Below are 16,968 nucleotides of genomic sequence, written 5' to 3' on the forward strand. Positions count from 1 at the left end.
GGCATAATTCGTCAATACGAGTATACTTTTCATCGAAAACAACGCAACACGAGCTCAATAGCACATTAAACGATAACCAAACAAATTGACATAAGTCTATCTTCTGATATAAGTGGCTTAACAAAGGTTTCACTGACTATTGCAGATATTTAGCAACGTTTTCAGTGCACACACCTGTAATACAATGCGAGTAACTTACTCAGACAGAAACTGCGAATAAGGTTTGAGTGACAAGAGGCGTCTGCAGGGTAACAGCGGAGTCTACCATGGCAAACAAAAACTAAGCCGTGTTGATCGGCATGAGGTGAAGCCTATCTTTTCATAACAAGACTCGGAAACACTTTCAGTAATTATTGCAGGTAGCAAGGAAACTAATTCGGCGCGAAATAATAATACAGAGTAGGGTAGCGCAGTACAGAGCGGGGATGGCGCAGTACCGAGCAGGGATGGCGCAGTACAGAGCAGGAATAGCGCAGTAGAGAGGAGGAATAGCGCAGTACAGAACGGGGATGGCGCAGTGGTGAGAGCGCTCGCCTCTCACCAATATTGCCCGGCTTTGATTCCGGCCCAGTGCCACATGTAGGTTGAGTTTGTTGTTGGTTCTCGCCTTGCTTTGAGGGTTTTTCTCTGGGTTTCCGGTTTTCCTCCCTCCACAAAAAAACCAACATCTCCAAAGTCCAATTCGACCAAGATAGAGGACCTGCATGAAAACCAGCTAAGGCTGATGTGGCTTCCTCTCAAAATATTGTAACTTATTTGTTAATTTTATATATTTATACCACTTAACCACCGCGCAAAACCTTCACTATTGGACATTTACCTCTTCTTGAATCGTGTTGTAGAGGGACGTTTTTGTTTTTGTTTTAAGAAACTGGTCTTCAAAAGGGAAAATCAAATTGATGTCTTCAACAGGTAACGATAAACATCTGAAAGAGGAATAAGGATTGATAGTTAGAAGGTAATACTCACTGACAAATGATGTAAATATGTAAAAACGTTACGACACATATTTGGTGGGGTTTATAAGGGGCAAAGAACTTAATCGATACCGTTAAAAGCAGAAGGAAACCGCACGAAAATCCAGCGTCTGTTTTTGTCTCTAAAGACGATTCCCTTGAAATAATAGTTCCAAGAAAATTTGTTTGAACCCCTCCAAGTTTGATGACTGCAATATAATGTTTATATGTAATTAAAGGAATCGGTCATCATCTCCATGAAAAAGATTATCTGCAAAACTGCCCCGTTAACCCTTGAAATATCGACCACAATAAACCTGTTTTTTTGAACTGGTAACTCTGCGGCACACATTGGCAAAGCAACTGAAGCACAACTGATACTGTGTTAGATGTATTGTAACAAATATGAGGAACAATTTAATGCACTTTCCATGGAAAAACGTACACATCTACAAGTGAGCTTGTTCTAGCCTACGTGTAGTCCCCCCTCCCTTCCCCTCCCCCACGGCGAGAAAAAATGGGAGGGAACGTACGGCTACACGTAGGCTAGCTTGTTCTTCTGGTTTCTCGGGTTTGCAAACACTCGGTCACTAAGTCCGCGTTTTCCACAACTACTTGTTTGTCGGACTTGAACGTTTGTTATTAATCAGTCTCAGGATCTCTTGTCAGCCTACAGAAAGTTGATCATTGCTGTTCTTAAGTAAAAGAAGGATAAAGATCACCATGCTTGTTTACGAGAAACGGACTGTCAAAACTCTCTGTTGATCTTAAGCGCAAATGAAAAGGTGTCATGTTCCTAATGTGCAGACCCTAATTTAGGTGCGAAATTATGCGAAGTAAGAGTGCGCAGCGAAATACTAGGGATATTGCCCTACCATATGACAACACTTTCAACACAGTAACAATCCACACTCCATCAGTCTTTTTTCCACTTCTCGTGTCCACTGTCCAGTCCAGTCCAGTCCAGTCCAGTCCAGTCCAGTCCAGTCCAGTCCAGTCCAGTCCAGTCCAGTCCAGTCCAGTCCAGTCCAGTCCAGTCCAGTCCAGTCCAGTCCAGTCCAGTCCAGTCCAGTCTATTTTTACTTTACTCGCCTTTCTAAGAAAGATGTACCATCAACGTCAAAACAATTGTTACTCGGAATTGAAAACAATAGAGCATTAAGTACTGCCATAAGCGCCAAGTGTCCGTGCAAAAAATCTGTAAATTCGTTATGATCTCCAAGTCGTGAAGACTCCATTCACCCATTCAATAGTTTAAGCAACGAGAGCTAACTTTATCCTTTTAAAATTGATAATAGCGCGCTCTTGGGCGCGTGGACTGCAGGTAAGGACAGACATTTTACTGCTTTATTTCCTTATGCCCCGTGGAATGTTTGCAAAGCGATCCGTAGTTTAATACGTAAATCGAGCAGGGAGTTACTCACGGGAGCTGTTTCATTAAAAACATATAAGGAATGTTGCAAAATGGTGCAAAGCGAAAATGTTACTTCCTTCTTGATAAAGATTGCAATTGATAGTAATAATTTTACAATTTTTAGCTTGGCTTGCATTCTCGTCGATGTGAGATGCAAAGTAACATCGATCGAAAATCGTGACTGTTGGCCCTTCTTATTACCTTCTTTAGCTTTACCCTTTGCTTCTGAAACACTATTTTGTTCTAGCTTCTTGATCTTTGACTGAAAACATGGGCACCTCGGCAGATGCAATGTCATCCCTCAACGAATTCACGGGTTCAATTCTACACTTTGCGCTAAAGCATTGAAATGCTAATTGCGAACTCGAGCCATAGAAACGAACTGAAAAGGGAAAAGCGATTCTAAGTTGCAGTCGAGGAGCGGACATTTGACATATAGTCAGGTAGAATTGTGAAAACATTATTCGTTGCAATCACTGGAAGGAGTTGTTCACAACACTGAGAAATCCTAGCAGCAAGTCAAGGCCTGTACTCAGTAACACGATAGCCCGCCAGTTTGATTTTGTGTGACTTGCTGATTCCAGGAGAATGAAGAGTAAAATATAATTCTGAGGGAAGTTTGGTGATGACGCGGTAAAAAAAGTACCTATTTGTGCAACGCTAAACTAACAGTTTATTTCCGCATTTCGCACATAAGATTTGCCAAATTATTTCCATGACATTTCTCTCTCTCTGACCTCGTTCAGATTTTGTGATTGTAAGATGACATTAAATGATGCTATATTTCAGCCAAAAGTGAGCAAGCCTAATGATGGCTGAACCAAGGTTGTAGGAAACTAGGAAAACTAGGAAAATTATAAATCAGATTGCTAGACTGATGACTTTACACACTTCATGAATGACGCGTGTACATATCTCGCTCCAATGTGGTTACGACTGCGAGTTCAGAGAAGCTAAAAAAACATTGTTGCGCGTTCTAATGAATAAATCCACTTCTAGTGGATTCATTAACACCTCTGTAAAATACTTACTAAGAATACTTGTTCGTTGGCCGCCCCTCATAGTTTAGTTCAAGAAGACAATTAAATATTTATCAAATAAAACATAAATTTAATAAGAGATAAACGTTTATTTCAGAAAGATTTTGGTAAGTAAGCCTTCCGTGCGATCGTTTGTAATACTGATATGGTGTGCTATTTCTGATAAGGGAAAACGAAATCAGAACCTCTAAGGAATTTAAAAGCGGTGAGCGGTTCTCTGGCTACATGACGTATTGATAATGAGTTTAATGTTTCATCACTCAGCACCATGCCCTCACGGACAGGGCAAGGAAAGGAACTGGACAAAAACAAAAAGAATGAGGACGGCGGATCCAAAGGTAACCGAAATTTGTAACATTTTATAACATCAGGAGCCATAATCGATTATGGCTCCTGATAACATTTAAGTGTTACATTTTACCGAGACCGCTTTCTCTTATTATCGCAACATTATTTTAATCTGTTTACTTCCTTAAAAATAACTAAAGAAATATGCCTACATGTAATCTTCAGATTAAAAAAAAAAACATTTTGCTATAACCAATTCGAAAAAGGTGCCGTTGAAACACATTAAGATTTGAAAATACCGTTCCACTTTCTACATAATCTTACTGGATTTAAAGTGTTCGTTTCACCTACAATGATGGACAAAAGTCCCTGGGACTCTAAGGTAATACCACGAATTACCTGTGTTTTGAGACTGAAGTTTGAAAAAGCACTGCTATTCTTTTAAAAATGCGTTGCTGTGTCCCCTCTCCCCACCTAATGCAATGCCGAAACTCAGGAAGATAGTACAAGTACTTGTGTTCAACAGTGTAGGTGGGGTGGGGGGAGGGGTTGGGCAGGTGTAGTTGCATTTGCACGCCACTGTTTGTTTGGCGTGAGTGAAAAAGCGCAACAAGTGCAAATTTGTCCGAAGACTTTTGTTCATGATTGCAGGTACAAGACCTTTCGCATCCATGCAATAATTGCTAAGGCATAAAGTTTTCTGTGAACATGGCTTGAATTAACTCCTTAGGGAGCTCTCAACCACAGTAAGATCACGAATTTGGAATAGTTTCTGACACTTTCTTAGGGCCTGTTTACAAGGAGAGAGGGTTACCCTAGCAAGCGTGTTACCCTGGCAAGCGGGTTACCCTAACACTCACACATTTCCTCTTTTTTCTTCGTCCTGTTTACAAGGCAGCTAGGGTTACCCGGGTAGGCGGGTTACCCTATCTGCGTGCTAGAGTTACCCTTTCAGGCGGGTTAACTTTTTCCCTTGTAAACACTCCAGGTAGGGTTAACCCGCCTACCCGGGTTGTTCTAATTGTTACCACACCCTTTGAGTGTACCCGCGCTTTAAGTTTTACCGGGTTGTAGGGTTACCCTATCTGTGAAATTTTGCTTGTAAACCCGGGCTATCTTTTGCCCTCCAGCTAGGGTTAACCCGCTTGCTAGGGTAACCCTCCCTCCTTGTAAACAGGCCCTTAAACATCTACCCACACGGCTGCAAAATTTTGACAGGTCGATTTTTTGCTCCAGTTTCCTCTTTTTTAGTTTTCTTTCCTTTCCTAATTTGAACCTTTTTGATTGATTTGCTACACGTCTTTTAGCACCTTCTTCCTTTTAGTTACTAAATTGGACTTTGTTTCACATGTTTAGATTCTGGAGAAACATGTCGACCCAAGGAGGGAAAATGGCAAGGACAAGCAGCAACTGAAAGAAAAGGAACCCAGAGTTCGAAATCAACAGGCGCTTGTGGAAAGTCTGCTGACGAAATACCAAGTCAACGCAACTCAGACGGTAGGCAAATCACCAACTACAAGAGATCTCACCGTTTTGTGGAAAAGGGTTGGAGGGGGGGGGGGGGGGGGCAGAATGAGAGTAACCATAAACTGGTAACATTTAGCCGTTAACCCGTTATTTTAAGCCGTCGAATTGTCTCATACAAGAGACCATGATCTGTCTCAGATGAGAATCTAATTTTTTAACAGCTTGTATTTTTTTTAAACCGTATGCAGCATCATACATGTGCAGGTCCACAAAAAGTAGTAACCTCATTGTCTCGAGCTTCTGTTTTGTCTGAATGTCTAAAAATATAGTCCATACATGACTTACTCGACCCAAAAATGTAGACGTTTATGATTACAAATTGGAAGAATACGTTCATAGCTTGAAAGTACCTGCAAAAGTTGCTTTGCATCTGCCAAGATAGCTTTCTCTGAAGTAGAAATTGCTTTCTTCAGCAAAGACATCCTCGTTTTCACCTCATTGTCTTTAAGATAGGATTGGAAAGGGAAGCGACGGGAAGGCACAAAAGTAAAACTACAAGCTTCAACAAACGAAAAAGGAAAGGTTAATCCAGGCAAACCCAAATCAACATGCAAATTCTTACTGCTGGTTTCCATACATTTACTGTATTATTTGTTGAGAGAATTTGACACATAAACAATTCCACTGTTGACCAAATCTTATATTCCCTACACCCGAATATATGATTTTTGTGCGGATGTTGTAAAGAGAAATTAATACTGATTACTAGATCTTGTTATATTGTCAGCCTACACTTTCCGTCAAGCAACTGCACACCTGGGCTCGATTACCAGCCGCTGTTCGAGAAAGGAGCCCGCGTTCCTTCCCGAAGTCTCTTCTAGGGGAGGAAGGTAGACCGGACACGAGAGAGCGGTGGAAATCAAGCTTACTGTACACGCAGTTGTTTCCAAACACAACGGCACCTAGGCCAAGTACCTGTAATAATAGTCGCGCCTCAACCGTTTCACTGGCCAGACAGAATGACATCACTATTGTAAAACCCTTGATTATGGAAAATACCTCAACACAAACCTTTTTTTCCAGATCTTGAAGCAAAGATGGAAACAAACAAAGGAGGAAAGAAAAGGACCAGGAGACCAAAACATCGATCTTCACAATCTTCAGATTCACAGGGAGCAGCTGGACCCTCTACAAGTGGACCCAATTCAGAAGCCGGTACGTAGAAAACTTATCACAATGTAATTAAAAAGGTAATGGCTGTCTTCAAGTCTAGATGGCTCATCAGGCCTGTTATTAACTTCGATTTCGATAGAATTTAGCAGAAGAAATATTGATACTCTCGTAGATAGGGTGCAAGACGACACAGAGTAACCCTAGCATTAGGTTCCCCACGCAATTTGCCGGAACCCATTTATACTACTAGGTGGAGAAAGCCAGATTGGGAATAAAGGCCCTTCACTAAGAACAACGACACAACAGCCCTGGTCAGCACTGAATGCAGACACCTTGATCTGAAATTCAAGTTGACGCGGATAATGTTGGATAAACAAATTTAAGTTTTCGCGTACCTTGGCGAGGATCAGCCGGTAAAAATACCTAATATTTCCGTTGAGTTCCCGATGTGGTGAAAATCAAGTGGGATTCACGCGTGCCACGAAGCGCGTTGATCTGTTAATCACCGACCATTCCTCGATCATATTTAGTATGGTTTTATATCATGGGAAATTGAGACTCATGCTTTGGCTTTAGTTCTCAAAACGGTTCTATATCATATGCACGACATTTCGTGTTTTGCTTAAGGTGGCCATTCTGACCAACATACGAAGCAAGTTCCAAAAGGGCGCGGTAAGGGAGCCGGATCACGAGAAGGTGACAAAGGCAAACGCATTCCGTCATCAACTGGCAAAGGTAAAACTTCAGGTGAGTACAATAACAGACAAAGGGTGCTAGTTCGAAAGTTTGAACTACTTTACAACTATTACGTTAAATTGGTTATCTCCTATGACACAGGTAAAAACCAAGACCATCGACCAAGAAAGCCTTATCCAAAGAACAGAAATGCCAAATCAGCAACGCAGCACGAGACACAGCCTCCCGCGGGTAGAGCACAGAACGGCGGTCAAAAGAAATCATTTCCCAGTAAAGGTAACACTCTGGATCTTAAGACCTTGAAAGAAAAGGATTGGATTGAGGTGGTCCACAAATTAAACGATAGTATGGCTGGACTTAAGTTCGTTCTAAGATCAGAAGAGGAACAGCACAACACTGAGGACTTTATCTTCGACCTTACTTGTACACTAGCAATTGTCTGCGATGCGCCAGCTGGTGAAAACCCGAATAAGATTCTAGCTGCGCTTAAAGGTTCAGCCTTTTTTAGTTCCAAAATTCCATACTTACTGGATCGTGTTCAGAAAGGGAAAACGTCAATAACTGATCCCCAGTCTCAAAGAAGACTCGTAGAATCCCTAATCAAAGTATTCAATAAGTATCTGATGCACTTACCGAGTTCATATGCGGACCCGCCTTACGATCCGCTCAGAGAAACCTTGGATCAGTCAAACATTGACGGAAAAGATGAGCTGAAGAAACAATTAGATGATTTCAAACAAAGAAGAGATGACATCATCAAGGCCGAAAGACAAAAGCATGGAAGACGTTACGCCAACAAGATGGGTCAAAAGCCACCAAATGATTTTAGAGACATCCCCATCTGTCCAACGAACAAAGAAATCAAGTCTCAAGAACGACCCTTTCTGCGAAAGAACATCAAAAAGGGACATTTCCAAGATGTCGAACATTACCTTGATGTGCAGTTCCGATTGCTTCGAGAGGATTTCCTTGCGCCATTAAGAGAAGGTATCTATGAAATTACGCACAACATTCCAAGAGGACAACGTAATCAGTTGATGAAATGCTACCAAGGAGTAACCATTGCCGGCAAGGAATTGAGTAAGTCTGGAATTATTTACAATGTTCACTTTGATGTTTCCAAATTTCCCATGACAAAATGGGCGCACTCAAAGAGGCTCATTTATGGTTCATTCCTGTGCCTATCAAAAGACAATTTCGAAACAATGCTTTTTGCCACGGTTGCCAATCGAGACCCGAGGAACCTTCAGAAAGGTACATTTGATATTCAGTTCATTGAGGAACAAAATATTTTAGATATCGAGAAGCGCCAACAAGAATACCAGATGGTTGAGTCACCAGCTTTTTTTGAAGCCTGCCGTCATGTACTTAAAGGACTCAAGGGAATGAACGCAGACAACATACCTTTCACAAAGTATCTGGTTGAATGTAGTGACAAGGTGGACCCACCGGAGTATCTTGTACGAGGAGATGGTCAAGATCCTGTATGTTATGATCTGAGCAAGGCCCTTGGTGTACGGAATTCACCAACATCGAAGAAGGTACCTGTTCTCAACCCTGAGGCTTGGCCATCAGTAGACATACTTCCTCTAAACGGGTCCCAGCTAGACGCGTTAAGAACAGCACTAACAACTGAATTTTCCGTGATACAAGGCCCACCAGGAACTGGAAAGACCTACGTTGGAGCCAAAATCGTGCGATGCCTGCTCGAGAATCGACAGCAGTGGGATCCTGAAAACGTATCACCAATGCTAATGGTTTGCTACACAAATCACGCACTGGATCAATTTCTAGAGAAGGTGCTAGAGTTTCTCCCGAAGAGAGCGATTATTCGGGTAGGGGGAAGAAGCAAAAGTGAGAAATTAGAAGACTGTAATTTAAAGGTCTTCACCAAGAAGTACAGAAGAAATTATGCCCATGGATCCAAACTTGAGGAAATGGAAGAGAATCAACGAGAAATGGACTCGGACATTGAGCATTGTGAGAAACTTCTTACCAAAGCAGACAAAGTACTTTTGGAATTTCGAGATTTAGAAGACGTAATGACCTCACGACATGCAGACCAACTTTATGGAGCAATCTTTCCACGTAACGCAACAAGCAACTGTCAAAACCCAACAAATACTTTCAAATTATGGCTCTGTAACAACACCCAGATGAATGATGCAAACCAACACGCGAGCACGTTAACGGAAAGCCACAAGGACGGAGCCCAGGATGGATCTGTTCTGCAAGAGGATTATGCAGACGAAGACGATGACGTTCTTTATCATGCTGCTGGAGAACGATTTGAAGGAAACAGCATTAGTCATATTTTACAGGACGAAGTAGTCAGTCTTGTTGAACAATCCCTGCAAGAGATGCCAAAGGAGAATACAACAACAGAGGATACAGAAACGGTTTCAGGCAAAAGTCCATCAAGAAATACAAAGGACACAAATCAACTGGACGCAAACACTTCCTCTCTGAATGGATCTCCTATGAGTTACCCCAGAAATGTGGAATGGGAGCCCTCAGTTAATGAGGATCTTCTGTCCAATACCAAGAATGGAGAGCAGTGCAATAATGAAGAGTTGCAGCAATCACAGCAGGATGACTTGCAAATAACAGTTTCCAAGGAGATTGAAGAACCTATAGTTGCCAAACAGGTTGAAGAGGAAAGTAAATTGCTAAATGAAGACAACGATGCCGTATCAGAAAGTCTTAAAACCTCAGAGGGAAAAAGTAACGCGGGAGAAATGAACCCACATGACCCCGGTGAAGAGACCATCACAGTGGAAGATGAGGCGGCATGGATCCAGAGTCAGAGATACATAGAGGGTGAAGAAGAACACAGGTTAGTGAGGGTACAACAATCGGATAAAGGAAAACGCAAAGAAGAAAATGAAGTAGAGGTAACTGAGAACAGTGCGGAATGGAAAACAGTTATCTACCAGAAAAATCCCAAACCATTCTTTTGGAGAAAAGAGGAAGGCGGAACCATTAGAGACGACATAAAAGGTCAGTTGGTTGAGGCTGAAGATGGCCAAAGGGGGATTACGACCACCAAAAAACGCAAAAAGAAAAAGAAGAAGACAGAGAACAAGATCAATATGACTGCAAACATTGTTAACATAAGAAGGCAGCTGCAACAGGAAGCGATAATGCCCAGTGACGAGGTACTTGCAGTGGAAAATATTTGGTGTTTATCAGCAAAAGATCGCCTCCGATTGTACCTTTACTGGATTGAATGCTACCGCGAACGCCAAAGAATAGAAATTCAACGATGTAAGCAACGTTATGAACAGAAACATAAAGAACTTTGTGTTGAATTGGAAGAGATTAAAGCCCAAGACGAGGAGGAGGTCATACGCCGCGCAACGGTCGTTGGAATGACAACCAGCGTTGCTGCCAGATACCACACCATGCTTCAGAGAATATCCCCCAAAATCGTCATCATAGAGGAGGCAGCTGAGGTTCTGGAAGCCCATATCATCACTTCTCTTTCACGAAACACAAAACATACAATTCTCATTGGAGACCATAAGCAGCTTCGCCCAAAGGCAACAGTTTACGAATTGGCCCAGAAATACAATCTGGAGATCTCGCTGTTCGAGCGAATGGTCTTAAACAGTATGGACTGCAAGCGCCTCTGCATTCAGCACCGTATGCGTCCTGAGATTGCTGCCCTGACTAAAAGAATTTACGAACATGAGATCGTGGACCATGAGTCCGTGTGCGCGTTTGAGGACATCTCCGGACTAAGGCACAATATGTTCTTTATTGACCACAACCAACCTGAAGTTCCAGTTCGTGGTTTGCAAAGTTTCTCCAATCCTCACGAGGCTGGATTCCTAGTGGCTCTCTGCCGTTACTTGTTACTGCAAGGTTATAAGCGAGAGCAAATCACAATTCTCACCATGTACACGGGCCAGCTGTTGGAGCTCCAGAGCAGAATGCCGAGACGTGAGTTCGAGGGGATTAAAGTGTGTGTTGTCGACAACTTTCAGGGCGAAGAAAACGACATCATCCTCCTCTCGTTGGTACGAAGCTCGAAAATAGGATTCTTGAAGGAGTCAAACAGAATATGCGTTGCATTGTCAAGAGCTCGTCAAGGATTTTATTGCATTGGAAACTTTTCCCTCCTCAAAAGCCAGTGCATACTATGGAAGGAGATTTGCGATGATTTAGAAACGAAGAACGCAATCGGTCAAATCCTAACACTGGTTTGCAAGAGGCACAGCAATGTCAACCAAGCAAGAGATTGGCGTGACATCCAAAAGTTTCCCCTTGGTGGTTGTGAAAAAGTCTGTGGAGTGCGTCTTGACTGCGGTCATGCTTGCGACAGGGCCTGTCATCCTACAGATGATTTTCATTTACCTGGTCGATGCCCCAAAGTGTGCTGGAAAAGTTGCGCCAATGACCATCAGTGCCAAAAACGTTGTCATTATCCGGATGGCTGTTTCTGTGCACGTCCTATGGTGAAGATTATTCCTCGATGCGGTCACGAGCAAACAGTGCAGTGCTGTATTGAACCTGAAGATTTTACATGTCAAGTCAAATGCGAGAAATCTCTCAAATGTGGGCACAGATGTAAAAACATATGTGGTAGAGCATGCACAATGCGTTGCTATGTTGAATGTAATAAAACTCTTCCATGTGGACATGAAACGATTATGCCGTGTTTCAAAGATCCCATAATCTACAACCAGTGCTACAGCAACTGTGACAAAATCCTGGATTGTGGCCACCCTTGTTCCAAGAAATGCAAGGACCGATGTCGCTGCAACACTACAATTGAGGTCAAGCTGCCATGCAGTCATGGAGTATTCGTTTTGTGTCCTGAAAAGAGCTATCCACCCCCTTGCTTTAAGAAATGCACTAGAAAGTTGCTTGCCTGTGGACACGAGTGTCCTGGTCCGTGTTATGAAGAATGTAGCAGTTACCGGTGCGAAATTTTGGTTGAAAAGCTTCTTCCATGTGATCACAAACAAATCCTTCCATGCCACTTTGACCCACGCTACATCAGCTGTCACGAAATGTGTCAAAGGAAATGTAACCGAGGCCACCCCTGCCAACAACGGTGCCACTTTGGTCTTCCATGTAAAGATTGCCAAGTGATGGTTAACATGACAATTCCCTCATGTAACCACAATATTGAGATGCCCTGTCACTTGGACCCAACTGCACTAGTTTGTAAAAAGCCATGCGAACGAGTTAGAACCTGTGGACATCCTTGTCGAGACGTCTGTGGGAAGAACTGTGAAGCACGACCATGTATGAAATTGGTACCGAGAACATTACCTTGTGGACATACAGTAACTCTAGCCTGTAACAAAAGTCTTCAAACGTACAAATGCAAGGTAAAAGTTGTGGTCGATCTATCATGTGGACACAAGAAGGCAATGGACTGCTGTGTTGAAGAAGCTGGCCTACAGAACGTGAAATGCAATGAGAAAGTAGATAAAGAACTGCCTTGCAAGCACAAAGCCATCCTTCAGTGTCACACAAATCCTGAAGAGTACAAGTGCATGAAAAAAGTCGATGTCACAATGGTATGTGGACACACAAAGTCTGTCACCTGCTCCGCTGAAAGGGCTGGAAGACTACCCCGTTGCATGGTTATGAGAACTCGAAAGTTGTCCTGTGATCACGAGGTAACTATTCCCTGTTGTGAAATTCCCGAAGAGTACAATTGCCAGGAGATGGTTGATGTCACACTGTCCTGTGGACACAAAAGGCGCGTGGAATGTTCAAAAACGAGGAAAGTATCAGAAGATGAGAAATGCGATGTTGTTGTCAAGAAAAAACTACCTTGTGGCCATGCGAAAGAAATGCAATGTTCCGTGATACCAGAAGACCTTTTTTGCGACGCTCCGTGTGAAAACGTTCTTTCCTGTCAGCATCCTTGTCGAGGACGATGTAGTGACGACTGCAGTCAACTGAAATGCGCGGAAAGGGTCGAAAAGAACTTGTCCTGCGGACACCATAAAATCAGTTGTCTTTGTCCTGACGACGTTTCCAAAATTATTTGTCTAAACAAATGCACACGAAAGTTATCATGCGGCCACGTTTGTATTGGAAAATGCTCTGAAAAGTGCAGTGATTACCAGTGCGAAGAGATGGTGATGAAGAAACTTAATTGCCCAGGAAAGCATCATCTTCAAATGCCATGTGGTAAAGACCCAACAACCGTAAAATGTGTTAAGAGCTGCACGAAAAAGCTAGACTGTGGTCATCCTTGTAACGGGGTTTGCGACCAACCATGCGGAACTGAGAAGTGCATGCGAAAGACAGTAATGACGTTTCCTTGTGGCCATAGAAAAAAGCTTTCGTGTTTCCAGAGAAAAACAGCTATTTGTAACGTACCTTGTCAGCGACAGAAGGCCTCATGCGAGCATCTTTGTAAAGGATGGTGTGGGGAACTGTGCTCTAAGTATCCTTGCGATGAACCTGTGACCAGAACGCTACGATGTGGTCACAAGATTGAAATGCGTTGCTGTCAGAACCCGGAAAATGTGAGGTGCCCTGTAGCATGTGGAACAAAGCTGCAATGTGGTCATCAGTGTTCTGGGACATGTGGGGATTGTCGGCAAAGGAATTCACACGAAATTTGTCAGAATCCATGCAGTCGTTTTCTCGTTTGCTTGCACCGTTGCAGAGCAACATGCTGTGAGCCTTGCCCTCCGTGTGTCAGTAAATGCTGTCGAAGGTGTCCCCATGATAAGTGTAAGGAGCACTGCTCAAAGCCATGCAGACCATGTAGACAGCCTTGTACATGGAGTTGTCCTCATTACCAGTGCAACAATCTTTGTGGTGAGAAATGCGACCGCCCTCGTTGTGACGCTCCCTGTCCTAAAAAGCTTTCTTGCGGCCACCAATGTATTGGCTTGTGTGGAGAAAACTGTCCCACCGTGTGTGCTATCTGTCACGCTAAAAAGCTATCTTCTATGTTAAAGGATGGGCGTGTTAACAAAATGGAACCCACAAGATGTGTGGAACTTTTCGACTGTGGTCACATCATAACAGTTAAAGAAATGGACGAATGGATTTTGCGTCAACAGAGCAGTGACGTTCAACTCATGCGTTGTCCAAGATGTCCTAGATCAATTACATTCAGCTATCGCTATGGAAATCTCGTCAAAAGGACACTGAGGAACATTGACATCGTCAAGACACAAGTACACCAGCTTGCAGTTGACGTTTCCAAGTCTGTCCATGTCTTAGGAAAGGATCTAAGGCGTCTACAGTTTGATGTGAGGAAGCTGAAGTTTCCGCAAACAGTTCTTCGCGTTATGCAGGTTTTCCCACGTGATGTACATCAAATGCATGAACGCACAATTCTGTTTCTTTTTATGGCTAAGAATCACTTGACGATCCTTAAGAAAGCACAAGCATCACAGCAGGTTCTAGCGCAAGTACACATAAATCAAGGTATCTCCACACAGCAGGGGGACGTGGAGCAACTCGAAAACATTACCATGAATGCGCTAGAAAATATCAAAGAATACCTTGAGCAACCTCAACCCAATTTGAAAACTCTTTGTCAGGTGCACGAACATACAACGAAGTTCTTTCTTTTCAGTCATATGCTAGAGGCTCAAATTGAAGCTGCAAAACTCCAAATCCCTTTTTCAAGAACAGGTAGCACTCGACTAAAGTTGGCTTGCGATCGGTTTGCAATGTTTTTTCAGGGTAACGATCGTGCTCTAGATCTTGAATGGCTGAGAGAAACAGTCCACTTTCTAAGAACGGAGCTGCAACTTCCACCGTTACCGCCCGAGGAAGCAGGAGACTTCGCCAATTTCCCAGGGTACCAAAACGGTGTCTGGAAATCATGCGACCAAGGCCACGTTTATTTCACGGGATGGATAGTGCGAGGTGGCGAAGACATTCCAGTGGGAAGCGAAGGCTGTAGTCGGTGTAGAACAAGAGAGTAGAACTATTGACATGTCTATTGAGAGTGACTGATATGTGAACAAGGGTTCACTGAAAGGCGAAACAATGAAACATGCTACACAAGTGAGTAGAGGGGTGAGGCGGAAGGTTTGAGAAGAAGAGGCGATACTATTCAGAAAGATTTTGAAAATTAGCCGACATAAATCAAGTGTCCCCTAGGGAACCATTTAGTGGAACAAGAACCGATTAAAATAAGAAAAATAGAACCGATTGAAATAAGATTCATTCAATCATGAGTAGGATCTTGGGATGTAGAGCGTCAGTGATTTTACATCGTGTTTGGTCGTGTGCGAGGTTGACAGTCCTAGAAGAATGCAAAATGAAACGTTACCGAAAACCACAATATGGAATGCCATAAAGCGACCTGTGCGTCACGACGCATAGATAACTTCATTATTCCACAAGGTGTCTAAAATTGGCAGTTTGGAATAATGGTTCCTGCAGTTTGGGTTGGAAAACACTGTTCCCAATTAAATCAGTTCCAGTCATCCCTTACACTGACAGCACCGAGAAAAAAATGGTGTTCTCTGTACCCGTGACTGTCAGGTCTCCGTGCATATGGCGCAGCACTGAGGACATGTCCGAAACAAAACCGAGCCTGGATGCATGTCTGCTGGCTTGCTTCCGTCCTCCGCTCCTCAAAGAGGAAAGGTTTGTGAAGATGGACCACAAATTTCAAGTAAATTTAACTCGATGAACAAGAAAGTCCAAAATGTTCGACATGTGGTTAAGTCTCAAGCAATATATTAGAAAGAGCACTAGTTCTGCAGAGCGAAAAAGCAAATCTATAAACATGTAATAACATTAGATTATTATATTTTCTTTTTTATTGAAATAACAAATAGGCTAGGCATTGTCATGATTGTGAAGTCTGAAAATCTTAGATTCTTTAATGATATCATTAAAGATATCAATTTTCTTGAAAAGCAGGAGAAGGATCTCGAACTAAAGAGTATATGCATGGTGTGTTAAAGAAAGGTTTCGTATAATTCCAGTTTCTTGTAGCAAATTAGTGAAAACCTTATTTCAATGAGCTTATGCCAGGGATACATTTGTTGAAGAGAAAATGGCGTTTATTTAGGTTTATTTGGTTTCTTGCATGTTAGTAAAAGCAAACTTGATCGTTTCGAACCGTTGATTTAATGATCATTGTGTATATCATAAAACCTTTTTAACAGAAAACGTGAAATAGCTCCCTTAAAAAGAATACACATAAGAACAACGACGCATCCACTCAGATGTTGAAAGAGACAGAAGTGAGCGTGTTCCTGTGCGTAAGCAATGGCGACGGCGACCCCGAGGATAACGCCTTTTACCTTCGAATTTCGCAGTTGTCTACATCTGTTCAGTGCGCCTTTTGGTCTCAGAACTCGCTCAAGCTAAATCTCTAACGCCAGTGTGCAGTTCCAAATGAAAATGCGAAAAATTAGCCCCCGTCGTTTCCGTTTTCCATTGTCATTTCACGTTGTAGTTGTGCAGAGGACGGCAAAGAAGTGTACAAAGATTTATAACGCACGTGCACAGCCATTGTTCTACTCATAAATCTTTTGTTTGGTGGTGTTCTCGGTGCCGATACCGTCGTGGTTTGCTTAAGTTCTCTAATTAGTATTTTTAAGAGATACATCAGTGTAAATTGTATGACTCTTTCCCCTACCGTAGGTATAAGTTAGTTTACTGGCAATTTCTTTGAACTTATACGTATTATCGACTACAAAGCAGTTAGTGCATGCCGCGTTAGCATTTATAACTGTTACTTGGGTTCGCGTCTGTGTAGGCGATTCGCAGTTGATGGTAGAAAACAAGTTAAGAGTTTTATTAATTTTGAACACCAGTGTTACTACATTTGACGAAAGGCAAATATCTGCCTATTGTAAAACAACGTAATTTAGCATTAAAGAAGATTACATTATTTGAAAGAACGTTATTTACTTTCGCAGGAGTAGTTCTTGAAGTGCCCAATCTTATCTACCAATCAGACAACTTAACCAGCACTCAT

At 42.5% G+C, this 16,968-nt stretch overlaps 1 protein-coding gene across 3 annotated transcripts; it reads left to right on the forward strand.

Annotated features, from left to right (window-relative positions):
• The first annotated feature begins 180 nt into the window (after positions 1-180).
• LOC145465707 (uncharacterized) lies at positions 181-16,851 on the forward strand. Of its 3 annotated transcripts, XM_081449479.1 has the most exons (6): positions 182-2,280; positions 3,675-3,748; positions 5,055-5,195; positions 6,249-6,380; positions 6,966-7,085; positions 7,176-16,851. In XM_081449479.1, the coding sequence occupies exons 2-6, from the start codon at positions 3,679-3,681 to the stop codon at positions 14,951-14,953; spliced, it is 8,241 nt and encodes a 2,746-aa protein (XP_081305605.1). In that variant the 5' UTR covers positions 182-2,280; positions 3,675-3,678; the 3' UTR covers positions 14,954-16,851. The 3 variants fall into 3 exon arrangements, with proteins under 3 accessions (XP_081305603.1, XP_081305604.1, XP_081305605.1); XM_081449477.1 differs by having other exon boundaries at positions 181-2,280; positions 6,966-16,851; XM_081449478.1 differs by having other exon boundaries at positions 181-3,748; positions 6,966-16,851.
• The last annotated feature ends 117 nt before the right edge of the window (positions 16,852-16,968 follow it).

Source organism: Orbicella franksi, chromosome 13 (assembly GCF_964199315.1).
Source record: "Orbicella franksi chromosome 13, jaOrbFran1.1, whole genome shotgun sequence".
In the NCBI taxonomy this organism is placed as follows: domain Eukaryota; kingdom Metazoa; phylum Cnidaria; class Anthozoa; order Scleractinia; family Merulinidae; genus Orbicella; species Orbicella franksi.

What these genes read in the sequence shown, in the direction of transcription:
- LOC145465707 (XM_081449478.1), top strand. Translation starts at nt 3,679, where the DNA reads ATGCCCTCACGGACAGGGCAAGGAAAGGAACTGGACAAAAACAAAAAG. An exon ending in AAGTCAACGCAACTCAGACG is followed by an intron (nt 5,196 to 6,248) that starts GTAGGCAAATCA and finishes CTTTTTTTCCAG; the next exon opens with ATCTTGAAGCAAAGATGGAA. An exon ending in TGGACCCAATTCAGAAGCCG is followed by an intron (nt 6,381 to 6,965) that starts GTACGTAGAAAA and finishes GTTTTGCTTAAG; the next exon opens with GTGGCCATTCTGACCAACAT.